The 15,999-nt window shown below is 37.8% G+C and overlaps 2 protein-coding genes and 1 pseudogene across 3 annotated transcripts in view; 1 reads left to right on the top strand and 2 right to left on the bottom strand.

Moving 5' to 3' along the window:
• Positions 1–15,999, top strand: part of LOC101716930 (zinc finger protein 699) — a 72,634-nt gene that overhangs the window by 52,890 nt on the left and 3,745 nt on the right. The window lies entirely within an intron of this gene.
• Positions 6,058–8,559, bottom strand: LOC101726738 (olfactory receptor 7G2). Its single transcript, XM_004866035.2, has one exon. The coding sequence runs from the start codon at positions 7,028–7,030 to the stop codon at positions 6,062–6,064; it is 969 nt and encodes a 322-aa protein (XP_004866092.2). The 5' UTR covers positions 7,031–8,559; the 3' UTR covers positions 6,058–6,061.
• Positions 10,848–15,433, bottom strand: LOC147821134 (olfactory receptor 7G2-like; annotated as a pseudogene).

The raw sequence follows: 15,999 nt of genomic DNA, 5'->3' as shown, positions 1-15,999 counted from the left end.
ATAAGATTGATCATCTATGAATTTTTAGAGATTTTTCAGAAGTTTCTATAACAACCATATAAACTAAATAATTATCTCTTATTTTACATATGTAAAACATGCCTGTGTGTCTACATTATTTATTGTACTTTTCATTTTCCCATTTCTCCAAAACATCAAGATATGAGCACAGAAAATAATAAACTGGATTTCTTTTAATTAAATGACTGCAGTAAAAGAATTCTAATCCATTATCAGGAAGCATAGATGTACATATTTATTAATTAGACATAAGTTTGGGGCAAAATCCTGGGTGTTGGGGTTTTCTGAAAAATCCCTATCTATGATCATATGAGGCTTTAGGGAGACATCTAGACACAAAGCATAACACACTGCAACTGCCACTCTGCACAAAGCTGGATATTCCCCATTTTTTTCTACAAACTGGATCATCTTCTCAAGCTTACCTGTACTGATATCCTCATCAATAACATCCCAGTGAAATTGTTCACCATCCTGGTCAGTGTTATTCCCCTCTATGGATTAATTTTCTTTTACAATCAAACTGTCTTCTCTGTCCTTAAAATTCTGTCAGCTGGTGGGAAGTATAAAGCCTTCTCCATCTGTGGGTCACACCTAATAGTCATTTCCTTGTTCTATGACACAAGTTTTGGGGTGTATCTCAGTTCTACAGGGGCTCAGTCCTCCAAGAAGAGTGCAGTGTTTCAGTGATGTACATTGTCATGACCCCCATGATAGACCCCTTTAACTACAGCCTCAAAAACAAGTATATGCTGAGTGCTTTGGGGTAACTCATCTCTAGAATAACATCTTTCCATTGACATGTCAGATGTTTATACCACTGGAACAAGTCAAAGAGAAATAGATAATGAGTGATTTGTGAAGACTCACCAGTGTCTTTGAATATAACTGAGCAGAAACCAAATGGTAAAGGATGAGAATTGTGAAATCAGACCACTTGAGTTTAAATTCTACCTGTGCTATACCATAGCTATGTATTATAGTTTAGATGTAAAGTGTCCCCACAGAGGCTCATAATATTCAGATGTTGGCCTTTTGGAGCATGATAGGATCATGGAGGATCTATATTCAATAGTGCATTAAGCAACTGAAGAGTCCAGAATGGAATGTGTTCTTAGGAGACTGGGTCTGGTTGGAAGAGGCCATTCACTAGAGGTCTGACCTGGAAGGGTGCATCTCCCCTCTCAGCTCCTCTCTTCACTCCATGCTTCTTGGCCACCATTATGTGAGCAGCTGTCCTCTGTCAGGCCCTTCCACTATTTTCTTCCTGCCACAGAACCAGCTGATTATGGACTGATTCCTCTAAAGTGTGTGAGCGAAAATAAACCTGCCCTTAAAGTTGTGGGTGTTGGATATTTTGTCCCAGTGATGGGAAAATGACTGAGACACTGTCATTTGATAATTCATTTCAATTTGTTAAGTTTGCTTTCTGATTACTTCATAGAGAGCCTTGCACTAGAAACAGACACTTTGATCCAAAGTGGACTGCAAAGTATTACCATGGGTGGTTCTTTAAAATTATAGTGGGCCTAAAAACTTTTTGTCACCTAAACGATGTTGTTGGCCACAGTAACAAAGAGTGCAATGCACTACTTGTGGTGATGCTGACAAAAATAAATCTGTTGCACTACTAGTATTTATTTATTTATTTATTTATTTATTTATTTAAGTACCGGGGATTGAACTCAGGTTCTTGCCCTTGTGAGGCAGGTGGTGGAACCACTCAGCTAAATCCCCGGCCCTGCACTACTACTTTTTATGAGTGTGACACGCACGACCTAGGTGGCACCTGTGAGAAGTCAAGTAGAACCCAAGCAGTGCCTACGAGAAGTTGAGCTGATCCTAGGTGGTGTGGGTATCTAGACCCCGAGATGCAGAGGTGCTGAGGGGAAAGACAGTGGTGGAATGCAGAAAGGCCATCATTGTGAGCTCAGGAAGATGGAGTAGAGGTGATCAACAGAGAGAGGGTCTCTCCAAGGGTTGTTGAGAATTGAAACCCACAGGGAGAATGAAAAGAGTCACTGCAATAAAGACACAGCAGACTATAGTGCTTGGTGAGTTATTGGGGTCAGCACCTCCTACCAGAACTCAGGCTCACTGCAGAGGAAGAGTGGCTGGAACTTGCAGTGGAACCATGCAGAGTTAAAACCCACAGGAGATCAGGGTTCTCAATTCCAGTCTCACAGCCAGAAACCATCCTGAATTTCAGTGGATTGTGGCTGGCTTGCTGAGATCAATGAACTCTGATCTGTATGCTGCCCAGACTGTCTACTGGTGACAGCAGATGCATGCCTTAAGGGGACATTTTTTCTTTTCTTTTCTTCTTCATTTTGTTCTTATTCCTGTTTCTGTCCTATTTTGTTTTTTCTTGATCTTATTTTTATAGGCGTGTGAATATGGTTTCTAATTTTCTTGTTGCTATTAGTTTGTCCTGTTCTTGTTTTTGTACTTTTCTTCTCTCTTTTTCTCCTGTCTTCAGTTTCTTAAAGTATGCATGATCTTCTTGTGTCCTCTAGACTTACTTCTAACCTTTCCCTTTTCTTATATTTTTCTTACCCCTCCCTTCTAACTCTTCCTCCTGGAGGGTAAATTTGCTATACTGAAGGGTTTATTTACTGCAAACATATTTCTGGTTGGTTCTAGAATTTGATATATAGCAAGTCTGGTTCATGCGGTTAAAGGTGGCAGATTAATAGTTACCACAGTATGTCACTTTCTAGGCTGTGTTTGATGCTATTGTTGATGCTGATTTTATTACTTTGGCTAAGGTGACACAATCTAGTCTGTTGTTCTTCCTAGTATGTGATTGCCTAAGGGTCATTACAGACTCAAAACCCAAAGGCCAACTGTACCAGGAAGACAATCTGAGAAGCAGCCATTTCCTAAGGGTTCTAAATACTAGCCTTAAAGATACTCATAATAAGCAATATACAAGCATCAACCCAGGAAAATAACCAAAAGCATCAACAACAAAAAAATAGAAATGGGATGACACCTAAATCTGAGTCAAACACAGACTTCCAGGCAAATTGAGAGGGCAATGAGGTGGATCAGTCTGAAAGTCTAACACCTGAACTCTCTGAACTGGTAACAAGGGAAGTAACAAAACAGATGAAAGTGGCTCTGGAAAAAAATAAATCAGAAATAATTTCTCAAATAACAACCGAGATGGTTACCATAATGAAAGACATGATTAGACTGGCAAAATGAATCAAGAAACAAGGTCCAACAATATGCTGCATACAAGAAACACACTTAATTTAAAAAATTCATAGAGTGAAAGTTGAAGGATGGAAAACAATACTCCAAGAGTCAAGAACCCTGAAAAAAGCAGGAGTAGCTATCCTGTTTTGTAATTTTATCATCTGCTTTGAATTTGATCTTCTGGAATGAATCAAAGCACAGGATCCCTGAATTAACAAAATAATAGATCCTTATTCAATCAGTTTCTTGTACTGCAATGATTACATGCTGTAGTCATGGAAGGTGTTTGAATGTAGATTTGCAAATTGATCTTGTCTTCTCTGACATTGGAAATTTTGATAACTCCCAATCATGAACTTGATTTGTTGGTCAGATTGTAGAAGAAAATAAGCAAAAGTTTATTGCTCTATTGATTTTGGAAATATATCTCAGTAGAATATTAGAATTAGAAAAATGGCCTCCATCTAATACATGTACCACACCACTGTATAAATTTCCCAAGTCATACCCATTTTGGTTCCTGTTTTATAGCTCCATCTCATTCTGAGCTTTGTCACTGGGATTGGAACAATCATTTATCCTAATAGGCATCTGTTGAGCTGAGATCATTCTCCAGGGAAGAGAGTAGATATTCATTGTTGTCAGTCAACCCTGGTGGCAGCAGGGGTGGACTGAGAGGTTGATAGTTGTATTGTATGCATAGCACCAACAGCACACAGGACATTTATCTTCTTAAAGTGTGAATTTTATCTTAATGTTCTATTGCATAACTTGATATTATACTGGAATGTTTGAATTCCATGAGTTAGGATGGCTCTAGTTTAAATAAGATAAAAATACTTTCACTCAAATTAGCTGAAATATGATGAGTACCTTGAATAAATCAGAGCTCAGGGGTCAGAAGCTGTGCTCCCAGGTGGAAGACACTAGAACTCATTCATTATTCTATGAGTGAGCTTCACTCTGTGCTGGCTCCTTTCAAGCACCTTATATATGTTTGAGATCCCTACATTTTCCTAGAGACAGAAAGCTGACCATGTTTTCTTCAGATTTTGTTTCAACAGAGAAACGACTTTTTCAAAGAGACATCTTTTCATTTAGTCCAGAATTTAGACCTCGTCCATTTCTAAATTAACCCCTGAGGCAATGAGTGGGATTATCATGAGCAGATGAGATTTAGCAGTCTGGTGAATCACAAGCCTTACTGTATATTTGAACTACCCATGAGCCAGTTGTGGAGTGGATCTAGTCCCAATATTTAGACCTTAAAGTTCCACTTGGTGTGCCATATTTGTAGAACAGCCACTGTAGAAACCTACCCTCTTACTGAGAGTTTACCCCTCTAATCAAAGCTCATAACTCGAACTTCTAGTAATATCGTGGTGGTGGAGATCGAGAGTCATCAGTTGAGGTTTGATTTGCTTCTCTTGTGAGTAAGGAACATGTTACTGCACTGATTAGGAAGAAATTGGAGCTGATATTCATCATTGCAGCCAGACATTTCCAGGTAGCACAAGACAGAAATTTTCTACTACAAAAAGTGTTTGCACTTGTCTGGTCAGAAATAAGAGCAGATTATCAAGGAGGAATAAATTGCAACAGAAAGATGACCTGGTCCTTAAACCCTTAACAAACCTGAGGCATTCCCTACAGTTTAATACTGGCAGCATCAATTCATTTCTGTGTGTGTGGGTACAATGCTTCTTTCTTTTCTATATTTTTTACCCTTCTTACTGTCTTACTAGAAAAACCTGAGGGTCTCCTCAGATTGTGCAGGACACACCCTTCATGTGCAAATCCATCTTTCCCAAACACAACCATTCATTCACTTATTACATAAGATAATTCTAAGTCAGTGGGACAGGATCTGAAGGTGTATTGAGGAAAACCATTTAATGCACCACAGAGATGGAGTCTGGTTGACCCATGGAAGAGTTGCTTATGAAGGAACCAAGGGAAGGATATGCACTTTTCTGTCTCTGACATCCAGAGTGAGTGTGATACCTGACACAGGAATTTCCTGCAGTCACTTGGTTACCCAGATTACAAAAAGACCAGCATGAAAACTGACAACTTTCAAGGAAGACTGAATGAAGTCCTACTGTTTTCCAGTAGATTCCCTGACTCAAGAAATCCTTGTAATGAAAGGCCATTCTCTTAGTTGTCTGAGTTTATTACTGGTAAGGTTTCTTTTTCTTGTTAGCATTAAAGACATCTTCATTGGTGAATTTCACAATCATCTCAACTCATTGTCATCTAATTAAGCCAATTATATAAATAACCAAACTGAGGATGCTGGATACTATTTTTACCTTAGAAGCAAACAGTTTGCTAATATCAGGTCCCAATATTTACTTCATAAGGCATAAAAAACCCACTACATTGTTTTCTAAGAGGATTAACACTAAGATACAAATCTAAAGACTAAACCATCTGATCAGGAGAAGCTATTTTTAAAATGTGATGACAGCAGGCCAAGGATTTAGCTCAGTGGTTTCGCCAGCTGCTGTGCAACTGGAAGGACCTGAGTTCAATCCCCAGTACGCCCCCCAAAAATGTGATGAAAGCTTCTTTGAAATATTGTACCTGTTTCCATCTCCTGCTCAAACTTGCTTTCACTAAGAACATGCACATGCAAAAAATGCTCTCCCTAATGGAATGTAAGCAAAAATTATATTTACAATTGAAATTGAAATTACTTTTTAAATAATACAGACTGGATAAGGTGCTTTGTCAGGTTTCAATCTGTAGCTTAATGCACTTGGTTATTGCATGTGCTGATTATTTTAGTTAGAGACATTTTTACTCATCATGAACAGTGTTATTTGGACCTGCCCTAGACCCACAGTTCCAGACCACTCTCACATTGCAGAAGAGAAGCTATCCTATTAATAAGTTTCCACAAAGCTTTCTGCATATCCCTGTTCCTCAGGCTGTAGATGAAGGGATTCATCATTTGAGGGACCACAGAATACATCACTGAAGCCACTGCAACATTTTTGGATGAGTTAGTTATGAAAGAACTAATGTACACTCCCAAACCCGTCCCATAGAATAAGGTGACAACTAAGAGATGAGAGCCACAGGTAGAAAACGCTTTATATTTTCTTTCTGATGATGGCATTCTCAAGATAGATGACACAACGTGAATATAAGAAAGCATGATTCCAAATGCAGGTACACCACCCAAGATGCAAGCTGCAACGTATAGTACTATGTTATCAACTAAAGTGTCAGAACAAGTGAGCCTGATTATCTGGGCAAGTTCACAGAAGAAGTGGGGGATGCTCAGCTCTGTGCAGAAGGAAAGCCTTAGGATCATCAGATTGTGGAGCAGTGCGTCCATGATGCTAATGACCAAGGGGAAAAGACTCAGTGAAAGACACATACGGGTGCTCATGATGACTATGTACCTAAGGGGATGGCAGATGGCCACATAGCGGTCATAGGCCATCACTGCCAGGAGACAACTTTCAAAATTACCAAAAAACAAGACTAAACAGATCTGAGCAAGGCAGCTTCTGTAAAAGATGCTCTGATCCTGTGTTTGAATGCTCACCAGCATGTGTGGGATGGTGGTTGTACTTAAACACATGTCATTAATGGACAGAATGGAGAGGAAGATGTACATGGGAGTGTGGAGGTGAGAGTCAGATCTGACGGCCAGGATGATGAGCAGGTTTCCCAGGATGGTTGCCAGGTACATGGACAGGAATAGGATGAAAATGAGGGGCTGCAGCTCTGGATCATCTGTCAGTCCCAAGAGAAGGAATTCTGAGATGGCTGTTTGGTTTCTAGGTTCCATGAGTGGGTGATATGATCTAAAAGAAACTGAAAATATGAGAAAATATACAGGCCAACAGAGACAGTATAACAGGTTAATGTGTTAAAATCCCATCTCATAGATACCTTGATCTTTGGAATTTTATTTCCACAATTGTGAGAAAATTTTCTGCCATTTAGTCTCCCTTTCTGAGAGATTGCTTTTGACCGGTATAAGTAATACACTCACAAAACTCTCACTGCATCACATGAACAAGAAAAAAAGTGAATGGAAAATTATTTTTTAAAAGCTACTGATTTTGAGAAGAGGCAGATTTATCTCTGGACCAGAAGGACTCATCCTTCATAAGAATGAGTCCTGCACAATGTAAGCCTGCTGAGTATCAGCCCAAACATGTGGGATTTGATTTTTAAAAATACAAGGCTTGTGGATTTAGCTTAGTGGTTTTGCCTCTTGCTGCATAAGTGCAAGGACCCGAGTTCAATACCTGGCACCAAAAAAAAAATACAGTCAATATTTTACACTTTACAGTAAACAGTACATTGCTGGTTATCACCCTTAAAAGACTCCCCCTCAGTTCAAACATATTTTTATTCTTCTCATTTACTGAATCAGTTCAGAAAGTCTTGTTTCAGGAGTGTATTTAGTTTCACTGTCATTGCTGCCTTAATATTTTGCACTGATTCAAACTTTTATCTTTCTTGGTCGTTTTGATTTTGGAAAGAGCCAGAGGCTGAACAGTGCCAGATCTGGTGGATAAGGGAATATGGACACACTGCAATCTTTTTATAGAGCCCTACCTTTCCATTGGATGGCACTTGGTTGTAATATTCATTGGATTTTTTATGACACCTCATAAAAACACTCACAAAAGTGGGCTTCCAGAATTGCTTCAGGAAATGGCAAGAACAATGGGAAAACACCACATTTTCTTTATCCATTCATCCATTGATGGACATATAGGCCACTTCCAAGATTTAGCTATTATGAATTACACTGCTATAATCACAGATAAGCATGTATCACTGTAACATGACGTCTTTAACACTTTGGGGAAGATATCTAGAAGGAGAATCACTGAGTTGAATGGAATTTCTCTTGTAAGTTTTTTGAGGAATCTCCCTAGTGGTTGTACTAGTTTACATTCCCAACAACAATGTAGAAGATTTCCTTTTCCCCTCACAGCCTCATCATAGTATTTGATTTTTTGTGATGAACCTTGAGACCATAATGTTAAGTGAAATGATTCAGGCTCACAAGCTCAAATATGATATGCTTTCTCTTATAGGAGGAACCCAAAGCATAAATAAATTGAAGGGCAAAATAAAACACAGGTAATAGGAAACATTCAGATAGATCTTTTGTAAATGGGAAGGTGAGTAAGAGATAGACAGAGGGGGATTGGTGAGGAGGGGCATATAACAATTAAAATGAGTTATGAACACGTACCAACCCCACACAATGACTGTAAACACTGTGTACTATCAACCTGAACTAACAAAACAAAAAAATTGAAAAACATTGAGAAGGTTAAAATACAATAATTGTGTTTAAAGCAATGGAGAGTAATTTGAGGGATATTAATGGCAATGTGTCTTTCCCTGTAATGAAGTTTTAAAATTTAAATCTATACTATATATCCGGATCATATCTCATATATGTCATTGTGTGAAGGTTGGGAGACACAGGGAGGGCTTTCTCCTCATTACCTTATGCATGTCCTCTTTTCTTCCTCCCTCAGGATGAAATTACACAAATTGTCAGTAATCATTTCCAAAGTTTTAAATAAGGGAATTCATGTTCCCTATTTAACTTCAAGACAAATGGCATTGAAAATTGTACCTGAATACTGAAGATGGATAGTGTGTCCTCAAGAAAAGCAGGCAGACTAAACATGTGAGCTAGATACTGGACAGGAAGTGTCATCTATGGGAGGAGGCTCAGAAGTTGCTTCCTCACCAGAGCAGAGATGTATTGTGATGTTTTCACTTGCTGACCTATGCAGACTTTATACCCCATTGGGAGCTCAATATCCAAAGGTCCTCATTAAATTATTTTCTGCTACCATTCTAATCCCAGAAGGACATACACTGAAAAAGCCAAGGCTGTGTAAGTGAAGCATTCAGGAAAGGTGATTCTCTGAACCTTGAGCCCCAGTGAGGCCTGTTGTTTGCCTCCATTGTTTCTGCTTATCTCCACTCAGAGATTGTGTTTTGACTGAACAAAACATAAAACACTTCTCTAATAGGGTGCAGCATTACTTTTTAATTGCAAATTGATTCTCCATTTCATGATACTGGGAAGCCTAGTTCTGATATCAAGATGCAAAAAATATAGCCTAAATATGTTCCTATGAAGGATCTAATTGCAAATAGCTAAATTTTAGTAAAATGCAGCATTCAGAGATGTCTTTCCTTATATAACATTGATGTTAAGTGAACCTTAATTTTTGTTCTTTAGAACTAGCACAGAAAATTCTAATTTCTTTTTGTGACTTTTGTTTGTGGTCAAAAATTCTGCTTCACATTCTATAAGCATCTTCTTAAATTTTGTTGCAAGAGATGTCTTTACCTGAGTTTAATTTCTGTTTCCTTACTCTATAATGAGATGTAAATTCAACTACCACACACCAGAAGCTAACAGTGTGCAGATGTGGCCATGGTTCAGCACACATGGGCAGATTTCACATACCAGTTCATGGGTGGAGAACTCGCACCATGTTAGTGTTCCTTGTAACATCTTTTCTATTTCAGAAGTTCAGAGTTTGCACATATTTATCAATTTAATTTATAGCATATTCTGTGTTTCTACATGATTTTGTAATTTACAAGATGTATTACTGAAAGTTTTTGACAAGATGGCCTTGTTCTGTCTTTCTTCACATTCTTAATCCAATTCAGTTTAAAAATTAAAAAACAGAGGAAAGTACCCCCCAAAACAGAGGGCTTTTAATTATTTCATGTAATATGAAGAAAGAATAAAATTATAAAAAGATAAATTTCCTCATGTAGCAAAGGAAGAATTCAAACATAGAATACTTAAGGAACAGGATCTAAAGTTATGATTTATCTCCACAGCCAAAACAAAAAGTACTTCCTGATTCTAGGTGAGATGGATTCAGTGTCCTAGGTGAGATTAGTTGCTAAGGCAGAAATAGGGATTTTATATTTGAAAAATTTGGGTGAACTCAAGAGTTGGGTATGTTTTAGATCCATGACTGGATTCCAAACACATGAAAGTTTCAGGAAACACTACTAGGAATAATTGAACCCAGTTCATTGTATTTTGTTGGATGGATTTTTACAATTCCGCACATCATGAAATGGTAGAAATCATTAAACTGAATTCCAAAGCAGAGATCTGATCTGTGATGGATAGGAGGAAGTGTGAATCTGACAAATGAGAAATGGGCCCAAATCATTTATATTTAAATGATGTTCTATCCGCATTTATATACATGACACTGTAATATATCTGGTTGGATTGACCTCAGCCAAGTATAAGAGGAAAAGATATTGGTGATTGTGTGCAAAATGTCTTTTGAAGACTTTTGCCTAAAAGGAAAAGAATGAGTGTGTGGCTAGAGCAGAATGAGAGAGCTACACAGATTTTTTTTTTAATTCAGAGAAATTAACATACATTTAAATTAGGGATGTCAGACTGCACAGTTGATCTTATGTCATCACTTGATGTGACTCCCAGAAATACCAGATTGAGAATACTGATGGTTAAACAAAATTCCATCACTTGACTCCTGAATAGCACACGTGAATGAAGACACACAGATGTACTTTAGCTTTCAAGGTCTCCAGGTGTCTGATGAAGTGGTCATATTTAGCAATTTATAGCATAAAAACTCTCACACTTTAGGTGTCATCACTACTGTTTGGATGAGGTATCTATTTAATAAGTACTTGAAGATTATATTAGTGTCCCTTAAAGTGATATGTTCCACTTATTTTTCCAAATCAGAGAAAAGAGGAAATATAAATGAGGAATAGAAAGCACACAAAAATATCAGTATTTGTCATTGCATTCTAAAATATATCTTAGGGAAAATACATAATCTTCTAGCACAAATGCCTGGGCAACTTGTGGAGATCTGTGAGCTGAGAGTTAAGAAAGATTTCATGAAGAATGATGAGTAGAAAAGGGGAAGTCAAGTCAGAGATGGAAAGGAGGTTTTGGGAAATGTGGAAATGGGTATGTGAGGGGGGAGTAGAGGAATCAGAATGACCAAGATGTGATACATATGTGTACCAATCCCAAAGCTGAATGTATTTTGTATTTATCACAAACATATATGAATAAAAAAGTAAATGTGAAGGTAGCAAAGCATACTATAGAAGCATGATTAAATTAGTATCTGTTAGGCATCTACCAGGAGCTGGATCCTGGGCTATGGACCTAGAAAGGTGAAGTGCTTATAGGAAAATATTATAGAGGAAGGATGGAGAGACAAGTTTACTAAGAATATAAAATAAAATCAACTTCATGAGCAAAGTGATCTGTAAAAGAAAAACTCTCATTGATCAAAGTAAGCCTGGATACCTCAATACCTAGCTATTGTGTGGGTACAAGTAAAGTCATTACAAACACTAGCTAAATAGGCAACACTCGATGGTGTCTTTTCTTAGACATTGTTGATGCTAACTGAATCTTAATGTTTGTTCTTTTAAATTAATTCAGAGTATTCTAATCTGCTTTTTATGATCATTGCTAGTGATCAAATGTATAGACAGGACCTGCTTAGAATTTTGATAAACATTTTCTTAAAATTTGTCACAATAGTTTTCTTTGCATAAGGAGACTGAGTTTATAATTTAATTTTTAATTCAACTTCAAAAAATCCAGGTCACTGTGTTTAAAAGGTTCATTCATATGCTCAGCACATGTGGGAAGATGGTTTATAGGTGGAATAGCTCTGCATCTTACTGCTCTTTTTTACATCTTCTATATTTAAGGAGTTCAAAGTTTTGCATACTTTATTAAGATTAATTTACATAACATTCTGTTAAACTGATATGTTTCACATAGTATTTCTGAAGCATAGGAAACAGAAGAAAGATAAAAAGTGGAGATTTCAAAGCTAAACAAAATATCAACATTTGTCGCTCTATCCTAAAATGAATCTTGGACAAATATACAATTTCCCAACACGAGGGTCCAGGAAGCTTGTGCAGATATGTGAGAGGAGAGTTGAGAAAGCTTTCAAGCACAATGAGGGCAGGACGAGAGCTGCAGTATCTAAGGATCTTGGAGCACTTCATCTGTACAATTTTTAAGCAGGGAACTCACCCGTTGAGTGTGAAATTTTTGCTCTGTGTGGTTATTGAGATAATGGATGGAGGAAATGCGATAGTAGTTTGAGAAATTCCCTAATCTTCCCAACCTGTTGTTGGCTGATCCCTTATTCCCAGACCCCACAATTGCATATCATCTGCCTCTCACCTCTTCCTAGTCATGTCTATCCCAAGGGTCATTCACAGATGGACACCATTCTTCACTGGACTCTAGGTCTTTTTCTAGAAGTATGCTTAGCATCACACTCATGCTCCCATACATTATCACAAAGGTTGACATTACAATTAAAAATTTTAAAAAGATATCTAGAGAGAGATAGAGCTGTATTTCACAAAAATGCAAGACTAAAAGTCATTTGTAGAGACAACTAGAGCCTTCATTGCCATGACCTATTTAAAACTATGAGGACAAATATTGACAAATTAAACCATATTCAAACTAAGCAGTCATGCACAAATTTCAAACACCATAAACCACATGGAAAAGAAAACATAGTCCTAAAGAGTAAATTTGCATCCTAAGTATATGGGCATAGAACTGTAACCCTATCACTTTGGGAAGCTGAGGCAGCAGGATTGAAAGTTTGAGCCCAGGCTGGGTAAAATGGCATCTTAGTGAGAACTTGCCTCAAATATAAATAAATAAACAGGGAAATGGGCTGGGCTTCCAGTTCCTCCTGAACAGGCTTCACTCAATACTCAATACCAAAAACTCTCCAATAGGGCTGGGGATTTAGCTGAGTGGTGCCACTGCCTGCCTCGCAAGTGCAAGGTCCTGAGTTTGATCCCAGTACTCCCCCCCACAAAAATATTCTAAAGATCAAACCATCTGATCAGAGGGAAGCTATTTTTAAACTATGATGTTAGGGGGTTTTTTCCAAAATTTTGCCCCTGTTCACATCTCCTGCTTTGGCTTGCTTTACTAAGAGCATACACATTCAAAAAAAATTGCAGAGTGGAGTCTCTCTACAAACTTTCCTTTAAGGAACACAAACAAAAATTATATTTACAAATGAAATTATGTTGCAAACATCACAGACTGGATAGAAAGCAATGTCAGGATTGAATCTGCGGTGTAAGGCACTTGATCATTTCATTTCTGGTCGTTATAGTTCATGACATTTTATTCAACAGGCACCTTTTATTTTGAATAAACTACACACATGTCCAAGCAAATGATGCAATAGAAGAGAATCTACCCTAGCCATAAACTTCTGCAAAGCTACCTTCATGTCCCTGTCCCTCAGACTGTAGATAAAGGGATTCATCATCTGAGGGACCACAGAATACATCACTGAAGCCATTTCAGCCTTTATGGATGAGTCAGTTATTAAAGAACTAATGTACACCCCCAAACCTGTCCCATAGAACAAGGTGACAACTGAGAGATGAGAGCCACAGGTAGAAAAGGCTCTATACTTTCCTTCTGCTGATGGCATTCTCAAGATAGATGACACAATGTGAATATAAGAAAGCATGATTCCAAACACAGGAAAACCACCAAAGATGCAAGGTGCCACATATATTACTATGTTGTCAATGAGAGTATCAGGACAAGTGAGTCTGATAATCTGTGCAAGTTCACAGAAGAAGTGGGGCATTTGGGGGTCTGTGCAGAAGGACAGTCGCAGCAACAATAGGCTGTGGAGTAGTCCATACATAATGCTAATAGACAAAGAGACTAGGCTCAGTAAAACACTTAAGTCCAGGTTTTGTGATGACTGTGTACCTAAGTGGATGGCAAATGGCCACATAGTGGTCGTAGGCCATTATTAAAAGAATACAACTTTCAAAATTACCAAAAACTAACACTAAACAGACCTGGGTGAGGCAGCCTGAGTAAAAGATGCTCTACTCCTGTGTGTGTGGATCCTCACCAGCATGTGTGGGACTGATGTTGTGCTTAAACAGATGTCATTAAAAGACAGAGTGGTGAGAACAAGGTACATGGGGGTGTGGAGATGGGAGTCACAGCCCACAGCAAGGGTTTTCATGAGGTTTCAAGAGATGGTGACCAGGTACATGGAAAGAAACTGATTGAAGATGAAGTTCTGGATCATCTGTCAGTCCCAGGAGAAGGAATTCTGAGATAGCTGTCTGGTTTCTCGATTCCATGAGTTGATGATCTGATCTGAAAGAAGTGATAAAAAGATAATAAAATATAGACCAACAGAAGCTACATGTAACAGGGTAATGTTTTAGAACATTATCCCATAGACATCTTGATCTTTTGAATTTTGCTTTCACAATTGTGAATAATTTTTGTTACTAACTCTCCCATCGTGAGGAATTTTTTGTTTTGTTTTGTTTTTTTGGTACCAGGGATCACACTGGGGTCCTTGCACTTGCAAGGCAAGCGACGGAACCACTGAGCTAAATCCCTGGCCCTATGAGGAATTTTTTATGGAAGCTCTAATAAGTATTACACTCACAAATCTCCCTTCGTATCACATGCACAAGAAAAAAATGAACATAAAATTAATTTATAAAAGTCATTATGCTTGAAGAAATGCCGAGTTTTCTCTGAAGGAGATAGGATGTATTTTTGGACAACTGAAAATCCAGCAGAATGAGAATCTAATGAGTATCAGTGCAAACATATTAAGTATAATAAAAAATACAGTGACTGCTTTTATCTTGAAAAGTGTATTACAATGAAAGTTACATTGCCAGTACTCACCTTCAAAACACTATACCTCACTTCAAATGCACATTAGGTTCTGTGTGTCCTGTTTTTTGAGTGTGTTTAATTCCATTGCTATAACTGCCTCAGTGTCCTGCAGTGACTCAAACCATTCATCTTTCATGTTCATTTTGAGTTTTGGCAAAACCAGAAGTTGCTCAGTGCCTGATCTGGTGAATAAGGGGATGAGGACACAGCATAGGGTTTTGTTTTGTTCTCAGAGCCTGCCATTCAGTGGGATGGCACTGGGTAGCAATATTCACTGTATTTTTTATCACACCTCATGAAGAGAATCACTAAAGAGAGCTTCCAACAGTGCTTCAGAAAGTGCCAGGGATGAGGAGATAAATATCATATTTTCTTTATGCATTCACCTGTTGATGGACATATAGGCCATTTCCAAGACTGTTATTATGAATTGTGCTGCTATAAACACCAGTATGCATTAATCACTGTAATATGATAGCTTTAAATCTTTGGAAAGATAGCTAGAAGGAGAAAAGCTAGGTTGAATGGAATTTTTAGTTATAGATTTTTGAGGAACCTACATACTGATTTCCATAGTGGTTGTACTAGCCTACATTCCTACCAACAATGTAAAAGACTTTGGTTTTCCCCCTACAGCCTCATCAAAATTTGTTACTATTTGATTTCCTGTGATGCACCTTAAGACAATAATATTAAGGGAAATAAATCAGACACACAAACTTAAATGCAGTTTGCTTTCTTATAAGAGAAACCAAAAGTATAAATCAATTAAAGAGCAAAATAAAAATTAGATAATAGCAGTCAGGGAGACAGATATTTTGCAAATAAAAGTTGACCAAGATATGTAAAAGAGGGGAAAGATTGGAGGGGATGATAAAAGAATTAAGATGTGCCATGCACATGTACCCACTCTACACGAGGAATGTAATCATTATGTACCACATGCATGCACTAATAACATTTTCAAAAAATTTAAAACTTAAAAATGGTTTAAGGGTATTTGAAGCAAGAGGGAG

The sequence above is a fragment of the Heterocephalus glaber genome, unplaced genomic scaffold (genome assembly GCF_053883595.1).
Source record: "Heterocephalus glaber isolate CG9 unplaced genomic scaffold, H.glaber_assembly_v1.0 deba00001761, whole genome shotgun sequence".
Taxonomy (NCBI): Eukaryota; Metazoa; Chordata; class Mammalia; order Rodentia; family Bathyergidae; genus Heterocephalus; species Heterocephalus glaber.
The sequence above is the reverse complement of the archived record's forward strand: the minus strand, read 5'-3'. Positions and strand labels throughout refer to the sequence as shown.